The 11436-nt window shown below is 43.3% G+C and overlaps 2 protein-coding genes across 2 annotated transcripts; both read right to left on the bottom strand.

The window, feature by feature from the left end:
- Positions 1-1334: 1334 nt before the first annotated feature.
- On the bottom strand, positions 1335-1895 carry LOC138935245 (uncharacterized). The gene has a single exon (XM_070299697.1). It carries the CDS (start codon positions 1893-1895, stop codon positions 1335-1337), a length of 561 nt encoding a protein of 186 aa, XP_070155798.1.
- A 372-nt stretch (positions 1896-2267) lies between these two features.
- Positions 2268-2690, bottom strand: LOC138935244 (uncharacterized). The gene has a single exon (XM_070299696.1). The coding sequence runs from the start codon at positions 2688-2690 to the stop codon at positions 2268-2270; it is 423 nt and encodes a 140-aa protein (XP_070155797.1).
- Between the last annotated feature and the right edge of the window lie 8746 nt (positions 2691-11436).

Raw genomic sequence — 11436 nt, 5'->3', positions numbered from 1 at the left:
TTTTCTGGAGCTTAAGTGAAGAGTTCCCTTCTAGCATTTCTTGCATCTCGGTATCCTCCTTCTGTGCCTTTGCTAAATTCTCCAAATTTATTACGGTCCGAATTTCTTCGATTCTTGACAAGGCATCAGCGACCGTGTTGTCTTTCCCTGAGATATGGCGTATGTCGGTGGTAAATTGCCCGATGTATTGTAAGTGTCTCGCTTGTCTGGGAGAACTGTGTAACAGATCTTGCTGGAAAGCGTACGTTATGGGCTTGTGGTCAGTGAATATCGTGAAGATTCTTCCTTCGAGCATGTGGCGATAATGTTTTATTGCCATGTAAATTGCCAGTAGCTCTCTATCATATGGGCTGTATTTTTGTTGCGCCGGATTTAATTTCTTGCTGAAAAAAGCTAACGGTCGCCAATCTTCTCCGTTACGCTGCTGTATCACTGCCCCAATGGCTCTGTCGGATGCATCGGTAGTGAGAGTTATCTCTGCCTCTGGTTCAGGATGTGCTAGCAGTGTTGCTCGGGCTAGACTATCCTTACTTCTTATGAAAGCCTCATCTAATTCGGCATTCCATGTTATTGGTGCCTTCTTTGTCACCTTTGGACCGCTGAGTAGGCCATTTAGCAATACTTGCTCTTTCGCAGCATTAGGAATGAATCTACGATAGAAATTCAATGTTCCCAGATACTGTCGTAATTGTTGCATATTCTCAGGTTTTGGAAAATTTTTAATTGCCTCTATTCTCTCGGGTGGAGGTCTGGTACCCTCTTTTCATACCTCATACCCTAAAAAGAGTACCTTGTCGGCTCCGAAGACGCATTTACCTGGGCTTAACAAGATGCCATTCTCTTCTAGGCGTTTGAAGAGCTTGCGTAAATGTTCTTCATGCTCCTTCTCATTTGTTGATGCTATTAGTATATCATCAATATATGCGTAGCAGAATTCGAAGTCGCTCGTGATCTCATTAATGAAGCGCTGGAACGTTTGTGCTGCATTGCGTAGGCCGAATGGCATAAACCGAAATTCAAACAGGCCGAAAGGAGTGGTAATAGCTGTCTTGGGCACATCATCGGGATGTACGGGTATTTGATTGTATGCCCGGACCAAATCCACTGTTGAAAAAATTTTTTTGTTGTGCAGAGTTTGCGAAAAATCTTCTATATGCGGAATCGGATATCGATCCGGCACCGTCCTTGCATTAAGCCTTCTATAATCTCCACAAAGCCTCCAGGAATCCCCCTTTTTAGGAACCATATGCAAGGGGGCTGCCCACGGGCTCTTTGACGTTTGAATGACCCCTTCCTGTAATAAGAGATTGAATTCCGCTTTTGCTGCCTTGAGTCTATCCGGGGCCAATCTGCGCGGCCGACAGGCTTCTGGGGGGGCCTTCTGTCGTTTTAATGAAGTGCAGGGTGTTATGTTTGACCGTGCGTATCTTGGCAGTAGCCCTTGTAATATCGGGAAATTCTGCCAAAATCCGGTGGTATTTCTTTTCAATTGTTAGTGCCTTTATTGACTCTGCGATCCCAAATTCCGATGTGCCGATGGTGTGAAGGTTCGTTTTTCCATCTAGGAGCACCCCTTTCTGTAGGTCTGGTAGTAGATGGTAATATGCCAAGAAATCAGCTCCGATGATGGGCGTCGTAACATTGGCGATGACGAAACGCCATGGGAATGGTCGACGTAACCCCAGTTCTGGTTGCATCGTGATCCAACCATATGCCATAATGGTGGAGCCGTTTGCTGCAAATAATTCGTAGTTAGAAGGCGTTATGTATCCTGCTGCCATCGTGCGGGGATATACACTAACGTCTGATCCAGTGTCTACTAGAAATCGCTTCTTGGTTGTATGACACGTTACATAAAGGCGACGAGGTCTTTGGGTGTGTTCACTGGCCGCCATCAGTGACTGCCCTGGCCTTTTTCCGTATTAAATGTGCATGGTTGTGTGCACTTCTTAGCTTTGCCGCCAAATCTGTTGTGGTAAAAACAGTATCCTTTGTTGTAGTTTTTACTTTGGCTTTCGCTTCGGCTTTGGCTCTTTTTCCTGGCCGGTCGTCTTTCTCTCGATCTGCTCCTGGAGAAATGCGTGGAGAGAGTGGAAACTTTTTTTGCTAACGCCAGGATCTGAGCTTCTAGCGTTTCCCTGGGTGTGGTGGTAGTCGCGACTACTCCCCTGCTGGCCATCTCATGAATCCGATCGGCCTGTTCAGCAAAATCGTTAAGGTGATCTTCTGCACGCGTCGCTAGAATCATCTGCATTTGTGGGGGAAGTCTACCCAACCATAAATGTGCGTAAGAGAGAGTCGGGGACATTATTTGCGGCTAGCGTTCGTAGGTGTCGTAAAAACTGCGATGGTTTACGGTCTCCTATTTCCTCCAGTTCTAGGAGTTGTCGGGTGCGCTGCTCTTGGGAAACAGACAATCGTTGTATAAGGGCTCGTTTAATGGCTTCATATTTATTCGCGTCAGGTGGTTGTGTGATTATGTCTTTGACTTCTTTGATTTGCCGGGAATCTAATTGCGAAAGTACGTAGGAGTACTTCGTGGTATCCTGCGTGATGCCGCTGAGTACAAACTGCCCTTCAAGCTGGGCGAACCATAGCTCTGGCTCCTCGTTCCAGAACGGAGGTATTTTTATGGCGAGTTTGTTGATAATATTCTCTCCGTTTCCTCCGTTCCCTCCGTTTCCATTCATGGCTACTACCTCTCTTGATCACGTCGGGGTCACCAATTTTGTTGGGTTACGGTATGGGATAGGAGATCTATCGCTTTAGGATTCTCGGTAGGATATTACCCAACTTATCCTACAGGTAGGTAGGCGAATGAATGAGTCAGCTTTCAAACATAAGGTGTATTTATTCCTCCTTTATACATCAGTAGCGCAAGTTACGATTATACGCATAAGAGTTATTATTATTGCACATGGGCTTCTGTCTGCCCCCGCGGCTCTTCGTTTGAGTCGACGCGTCGGCCGTCCTCTTAAGGCCTGGACACGGAATTGGGCTAGTCTGTGTCCCCCATGTTCTCTGCCTTGAATACTCCTTCCGAGGCGAGATTTTGATAGGCGAAATCAGCGGCGGAATCTTCCACGTCTTTGCTGGAGACGCTAAGATCCGCTCTAGCCGTGGCAAAGAGATCGGACGGTCCCTCTTGATTTCCGGGCCAGAAAACCCGTTAATCAACTTAGGCGGGCTAGCGCCGAATAGAGCCCGAAGCCGGTCCTTCCTTCGCTGCTTCTTCTCTGCGTGGGAGTCGCTGGTTGACTGGGCGTTGGAGCGAACGTTCTCCTTGGCGTGGCCACTGAATGGTGGCCAGCGGCCGGAGACCACCGGTGAATCCGCCCCAATAGGCGACAGTGATCCGTCACTGAGCGTGATTGGGGAGCAGCTACCGGCAATCGTCGGGGAGCAGCCCCTGGCGGGAGATGGCGACCGTGCGTCTGATGTCGTACGAACGCCGGGTGATGCTGGCGGCTGGGCGCCGACTGATGGCGAATGAGCGCCGGGTGATGCCGGCGACTGGGCGCCGATGGATGGCGGACGAGCGCCGGGTGATACTGGCGACTGGGCGCCGATGGATGGCGGACGAGCGCCGGAGGCGGATGGCGATCTAGCGCCCAATGCTAATAGCGGCCGGGCGCCGGAAGTGGTTGGCGAACTGACGCCTGGTAGTCGAGAGCTGCTTGTATTTAGCGAGCTCTTTTCCACCTTTCTCCTCTTGGCCACCCTATGGAGTGGCGTTGGGCGCGTCCTTCGCCGGATAGTGAAATCGGCTACCGGGGGTAGCGGAACGGTACTCCTTTCCCGTGGCGTCGTGGATGATGGTGCGGCGACTGGCGCCGTGTTAATTGCCAACGTTTAAAGTACCTTGCAGTGCAAGGTAGGCGACTGGCGCCAAGAATCTTCGCCTGTCGAGGGTTAGCGACTTGCGCTTGAAAGTAGGCGAGTAGCGCCTATAACTTTCTTCGTGTCCTTTCTCCGCAGGGGGTCTGACCTATATTTCGGCCGAACGGCTTTTCACTTGCAGGTTGGCCCGGGCGCCTTGCGTCGCCTAGCGGTGCTGCCCGAAACTACGCGCGGACGCGCTATATGCCCGCCGGACTGCTTTTCACTCCCTTGTCAGCCCGAGCGTCTTGCGCTGACTAGCGGCGTCTCCCGCACTACGCGCTGACGAGCGAGCGCTTGCGGGAAACGATAATTATTTCGCAAATATCGCGCTGCCGTTTTTGTGGTTGCCGTAGGCCGCCACAGATGGTTTGTTATTTTGTATCTAGTATGCCTGTATTGTCTCGTATAAATGTAATATTAATTTCCGGTAGATACATTTCTATTTCGTTGCCTTATATGATTTCCTTTGGTTGGATCGTCATTTTCGTTGTTATTAGTGTTGTGCCTCTCCGGGTACAATGGGATTTTTGGAGATGATCCAAGGGTTTGGCTCGTCTTAGGAGTAGGGACTCCGAGTGTCGAGAAACACGAGGCAAAGATTCCGTGCAAAGAGATTTATTTGTACAGCTTTCGTATCGTAGAGTTCGGTTCGGTGATGCTTCGGCGATGTAACAGTGTCGGCGTTTGCAGAATCTCAAGTACACGCGTCACCACTTAGTTTCGGAATACGGCCTCGAGGTACTCGTTACCTCTCTTTTTATGGTCTGAAAGTAGGTGGTTTTTCGGGATTAGGTCGCGATGTCTTAATTGCATATTGCAACAAATTGCATATCTTGCATTTAATCGCGGTTTTGGAAGCGCGCGCAATAGCTTGCAAAGTGCTGAATTTGCGCTGTGCTCCTTTTTTACTTTTATAGGTCGTAATTACGTTATTCGATTTTGAGTTACGACATCAGTTTACATTTATTTTGAAGGGTGATTTGCCCTGTTCCTTTAATTATTTTTCTAATCTCGTTAAAATTTTCGCGTTGAATTATTATTAATTGTTTGCCTATAGTTAAGTATAGCTAAGTAAGTGGCTGTTGCAATGGTATCCATATCGTTTCTGTCGCAATTACATGTTTACTTTTGCAAGCTTTGTTTTGGCTTTATTGTTGCAAGTACATTTGTATTTCGCACAGCGCGTTTGGATTAATACGGTGTATTGGTTGCGTTTTCTCTGATATGTATCTAGAGTTTATTTGGATACACTTTTTTAAGTCGTTCTCAGTTATTATGATATACGTTAATCCTTCTCTATTAACTACAATTATTTCGTGGCTTATTTCCACGTGCGTAAATATGTTTTTATGGTCTTAAGTGGGTAATGGAGTTACCTTTATTATATCGTATACCGGTTGTGAGATTAATGGGAATCGCAATACAGTAAATATGATCGATCCTTCACGGTATGCAATTATTTTAATGTATTCTTCTAGTGCTAACCATTCGTCGTTTCGGATTTCGAAAGGAAAATATAAACCGTGAGGTAATTGGATAGCTGCTTCCTTTAATTGTTTATAATGTCGCTAATAGGTGTTAATATAGGGTGCATAGTGCCCTTGCGTACATACGTAAGATATTCTATTACATCTTCCGCATCTCGAATTAAATCTGTTATCATCGCGATTACCGTAAAATGTTCGGTTATTTCTTCGCGAGTACTGTATTTTCGAACATAATGATTTAATAATTCACCGTTATGATCTAATATTTTTTCTAGTTTATCTAAGTGTATTATTGTACTATTTAAGATTTTTATTTGATTTTTCGCGATATGTTGAATGGTTTGCTGATTATTTTGCAAGAGGTTTAACTGTTTATTTATTAACTCTCTATTATTCGCATCCATTGTACCGAATAATGTTTTCGCTATTGCGCCTATTCCGTCGACGAGACCTCTACGTCCGTTCGTCCGCGTCTTATATAGCGTATTTATTAGAGTGATCAATTTTGTTAATTGTTTCGACTCGTTTTTTACGATTTCCTTTAAATTATCGCAAGTACGTTTATGGTGGAATTCCGATGTCATTTGTTCACACATCTTGTTGGTTTGTTGGATGTATTGATTTATTTGCCATGCTTTGTCGTTTAGCGTCGTTATTTCTAATTTAATAACCAAGTTTTTGTGGCTTGTTGCAATTGTCTGATTTTTTCGAAATATATACCGGGGTTGTGTAGAAATTCTTGAATTTTGTAAGGTGAATCCGTTTCATGTTGCCCCGTGCGACTCTTGGCCTGTCGGCTGTTCCAGCTGAGGAGTATCCTGTAATTTTATATTAAAATGTTTCATATAACCATCTTATCGGCTCTCATTTTATGAATTTAAGCTTTCTTCTTGCTAGCTTTTAGCGTCGTGTGGTTTTTTATTCAATCGCGTTTTATTGAGTGTCTGACTAACATGTTTTGCGTGAATTTAGTCGATTGTTTGCGTTATATTCCTTCTTTGGAGGGCGAGGTTGACGATACTAGTGATGGTGCGGTGTTAGTTATTGTGCCTCAAACTGATATGAATATGATGGACGATGGGTTCGGCGATGCTTTTTGGATGCCTCGTTATGAACCTCTTGATGGCTTCATCCCGTTATTGCGGAGGCTATGGCTGGGTGTGCTTGTACGCACTCGAGGGAGTGCTTTTCTGGATTATCCGCGCTAATTTTCGTAACTCCGGAGGGCGAGGTCGGGCTACGGTCAAGCAGATGCGTCGCACTTTGGATCGGATGCGGTTAATCGGTCGTTCCAACAACGAGTAGGTAAGTTTTTTTTTAATTTTCTATAAATTGCTTTAATTTATTTGTATGCATGCGCACCGCTTTTCTTCCTTTATTAATTGTATAATTTACGTCCGAATTTTTCTCGATTATTACGTACGGTCTGGTCCATAGGGAAGTTTCTTAAATTGCCCGCGTCGGAGTGTCTCGTCGTATACTAATACCTTGTCGCCGACTTTAAATTTTATTTCTCTAGTACTTTTGTCGTACTGTTTTTTGGCTTTAATTGTTTCTTCTTTAATATGCTCTTTTGCGAGCTGACTCGTTGCCCTTGTTACGTCCTGGCGACTCCACGATTCTTTTCTTCCGCGACGTTGCGGTAACGATCGTCCGTTGGTGATAAGAACGAACCGTTCAGTAAACAAAGCATCTTGTGCCATACGTTTCTTTTAAACACTGTCATTTGTCAGTAACTACATCCACGAGTATCCGTGAAAAAGACGCAAGAAAATCGGTGATGGAAACCATGCCGGTCTCGAGATAAATAAAAAATAACAGCTACCTCTTGCAATAGAATTTCCGGCGGAAGAACAACGAGATAACAAGAACTTTTAACGAACTGTTTAATAAACTCAGCTGCATTAATACTGATAATAATTTTCTAACGGACAAATAATAAACACAGCTGCATCAACGTTGACAAAAATAATTATAAGGAAGTAAGGATCTTTTTCTAATCAGATCATGTGCGCGAGGTTCCCCCGGAAAGGCTAATGTTTAAGGAACTTTTGAACTAATATCGAACTCACTAACCGTCGATCAGCACGGGTAAAATACGAAAATAGGAGACACCCCCTGCCGAATGAGGACACTGGCACGATTCTAATTCGTTAAAATCTTGAAGAATCTCTACTTTTGCATAATTTCAATTCGTTAAAGTTTTGAAAGATCCCACTCTTAAAATTAGAAGATGCCCTCAAAAAAGAGTTATATAAAAGAAAGAACTCGTAAGACTGGGGTATTCATAGATTCATGGATTCATTCATTCATTCAGTCATTCTTGTCGACTTCAATCAGTGCCGGGCAATTAGTCTCGTGTGCGCGCATTAAGAGCAAAAATTCATAATTAGAAAAAGAGTGACCAATTCAACATCAGTGTCCTCACCTTGGCGTCGTCTCCAGGACAACCCGCATAGCGTTACATCTTAGCGAAGGACGACAAGTTTTGTCAACCTACTCAACCTACCAATTAACGGTTAGCAACGGAAGTAGGTCTCTTTTTATGGTCTGAAAATAGATGGTTTTTCGGTATTAGGTCGCGATGTCTTAATTGCATATTGCAACGAATTGCATATCTTGCATTTAATCGCGGTTTTGGGAACGCGCTCAACAGCTTACAAAGTGCTGAATTTGCGCTGTGCTCCTTTTTTACTTTTATAGGTCGTAATTAGGTTATTCGATTTTGAGTTACGACATCCCTCCCTCTTTGGAGGAGAAAACGGAAGGGTAGTGACGTTTTCTTTTTGAGACTGTATGTGAGACTCTGTTTACAATTCTTTCTTATTCTATGCATGGTGTACGTTTACAATTTTTGTGGGTTCGCCATAATACTATTATTATGATACTTATTATAAGTATTGCAAAGCTGCCTGATATTGGGTATATAACTTGCTTTTGTAAGAATGGATAATTGTTAGTTTTATCTAATACTTTTGTTATCTCCTGCAGTCTAGTGCTTAAATCCATTAATTCGTTCGGATTTTGTATTATTTTCTTTATTTTTACTACATTAGGTTTTGTTGACGTGTTAGTTAGGTCAAATTTTAAGTTTGATACATTATATTTCGGCAAATATGTTGGAAGATAGGTAGTATCTATTACTCCCGAAGTTTTTATTATCATATCAGCCGTTACTAATTTGCAGTTATTCATTAGTGCAATTCGTTCTGTTCTAGAAATTTTTATTCTATTTTCTTCTTGGTTTAGGTGTTGTATACGCAGTAAATTTTTTATTTGTTCGCGATGGGAAAGCGTTGTAGCCTCTTGTTGTTTTAGAGTATTGCATATTTGAGCTGCTGTATTTTTTATTTCTTCGACTGTTACGCATGGAGTTGGTAGTTTAATATATTTTTTGGTAGTGTTTATAACACTTATTGGGCAGGAAAATTCTTCTGGCTTTACTAGGCAATAGCCAATAAAAACTCCGGGCTGTATTTCCTCAGCACGTATTGTGCCTACTTTATTTGAGTCGATAGTAGCTTGAATGATTGTCTCGCTACACGGTTTTAATGCTCGGTACGGATATAATTTTAATATCGTATCTGCTAGTTGTATCTGCTTCTTATTATAATCGCACGTTACCTTGTGTTTTCGTAGAAAGTCTACTCCTAGGATTCCTTCATAATCAATTGGGAAGTCGTCCTTCACGATATAAATTGAGTGCCGTATTTTTCGGTTCTTCAGGATTATTGTTGCCTTGATTTTTCCTATTGTATTCATTTTGTGTCCTGTAACTCCAGTGAGTGCCATTTGCTTCTCGTAAATCATGGTTTCTCCTTTTAGATTTCTTAACTTTATTAATATAACCGTTGCTCCTGTGTGAAACAGTTTAATTTCCCTTTTTTAACTTCCTGGATGGGAAGAGTTACTAGATCTAATCCAGCTTTGTTTGCGGTTTCCCTGTTACTTGCGATATTTGATACTCGAGGGCTAGTCTCGGCTGTCTTGTATTCTCTTCATCTTCTTCTTCATCCTCGTCTTGCGTTGTATTTTTTCTTCGTTGCCCATTCGTTTTATTACGATATTGTGGCTTTTTCCATATGAACTGAACGAAAGATAGCAGGAAAACCGAAAAACCACTTGCGAAATGCTGCTCGCCAGGTACAAAAGAAAGTCATTTCTCCATCGAATTGTGACTGGCGATGAAAAGTGGATATATTTCGAGAATCCTAAGCGTAAAAGATCATGGGTAACTCCAGGCGAACCATCAACTTCGACTGCAAGGCCAAATCGCTATGGACGGAAAAGAATGCTCTGTGTTTGGTGGGATCAGAAGGGTGTGATCTATTATGAGCTGCTAAAACCTGGCGAAACCGTTAATACTGAACGCTACCGACAACAAATGATCGATTTGAATCAAGCTTTGCGTGAAAAACGACCAGAATATCAAAAAAGGCAACACAAAGTGATTTTGTTTCATGATAATGCACTATCACACACAGCAAAACCGGTCAAGGAAACGATTGAGGCGTTTAGTTGGGAAATACTTTCGCATGCGGCTTACTCACCAAACTTGGCTCCATCCGATTACTACTTATTTGCATCAATGGGACACGCACTTGCTGAGCAGCACTTCACTTCTTACGAAAATGTACAAAAATGGCTCGATGACTGGTTTGCCTCAAAGGAGCAACAGTTTTTTTGGCGTGGCATTCACAAATTGTCAGAGAGATGAGAAAAATGTATAGCTAGCAATGGGCAATACTTCGAATAAAATATTTTTTATCATTTTCATACAATAAACGTGTATTTTCTATACAAAAATTCCGGTTTCATATTTATATATCTGGTAGACGACATCGTCATATACGGATCGAGCCTAGAGAACCACAATAGAAGACTCAAAGAAGTACTACAGAGACTCCGAGAAAATAATCTAAAATTGCAACTAGATAAATGCGAGTTTTTGCGCAAAGAAGTAATTTATCTTGGTCACATTATTTCGGAGAATGGAATATCTCCGGACCCGTCAAAGTTAACGGCAATAAAAGAATTTCCGACGCAGAAGAAAGTAAAAGATATAGAATCGTTCATAGGACTAGCCGGATACTACAGAAAATTCATAGAAGATTTTTCAAAAATAGCCAAGCCACTGACGAAATTAACAAAGAAAAACGGAAAAATTCGAGTGGACAATGGAACAGCAAAATGCTTTCGAAATATTAAAAGAAAAATTAATAACTGCGCCAGTGCTAACGTATCCAGATTTCAATCAAGAATTCATAGTGACCACCGATGCTTCCGACTATGCAATCGGAGCAGTATTGTCACAAGGAAAAGTAGGTAATGACCGACCAATTGCTTACGCCAGCAGAGTTTTATCGCGAGCGGAGCAGAATTACAATACAACAGAGAAGGAATTACTAGCAATTGTATGGGCTGTAAAACATTTTAGGCCATACATATACGGTACGAAATTTAAAATCGTAACCGACCACAAACCATTTGTAACGATGCATCCCTCCACCGTTACCCGGCCATCGATCCGCCGGAAGTCCGCCGCCCGACAAATACCGGTCGGGCATAATGCGAAGGCGCCGAGCGCCCATTTTTATAAGAATAAGAAACGTTCCGATTTGTAACCGCTGTTAAGACGCGTGTTTACCAGGAACCGTCGCCGCGCTCGGGTAACCGTACCGACTGTTCCCGAAACCACCCGAGTCGCGCGCGGCGGTTCACCGATAAACAATATGCCTTAAAACATTAAGGCATATTACGCACGCGCACCCGCCGAAAAGCGGTGTAAATAGGGCACGTTTTACATTTCGAGACCAGATCTTCCGCAACCGCCAGAGTCTGTAAGACGCCTGGAAATCCCGAACGATCCTGACACGCTTAAAGAGAGAGAAAACGGGGTTGGGAATACCCAGCCTCCGCCGAGAGTTTGCGGCATCTCTGAGAGCGATCCATCCAACTTTACGCAAAGAGAGGAAACGGGGTTGGGCATACTCAACCTCCGTCGAGAGTTCTCAACACCTTAAACAAATCCGTCCACCTAAGTGCAACGGCGATCATCCAGTGGTAG

Source organism: Polyergus mexicanus, unplaced genomic scaffold (assembly GCF_030449975.1).
Source record: "Polyergus mexicanus isolate NDT 795.1 unplaced genomic scaffold, iyPolMexi1.0 SCAF_8, whole genome shotgun sequence".
NCBI lineage: Eukaryota > Metazoa > Arthropoda > Insecta > Hymenoptera > Formicidae > Polyergus > Polyergus mexicanus.
The sequence above is the reverse complement of the archived record's forward strand: the minus strand, read 5'-3'. Positions and strand labels throughout refer to the sequence as shown.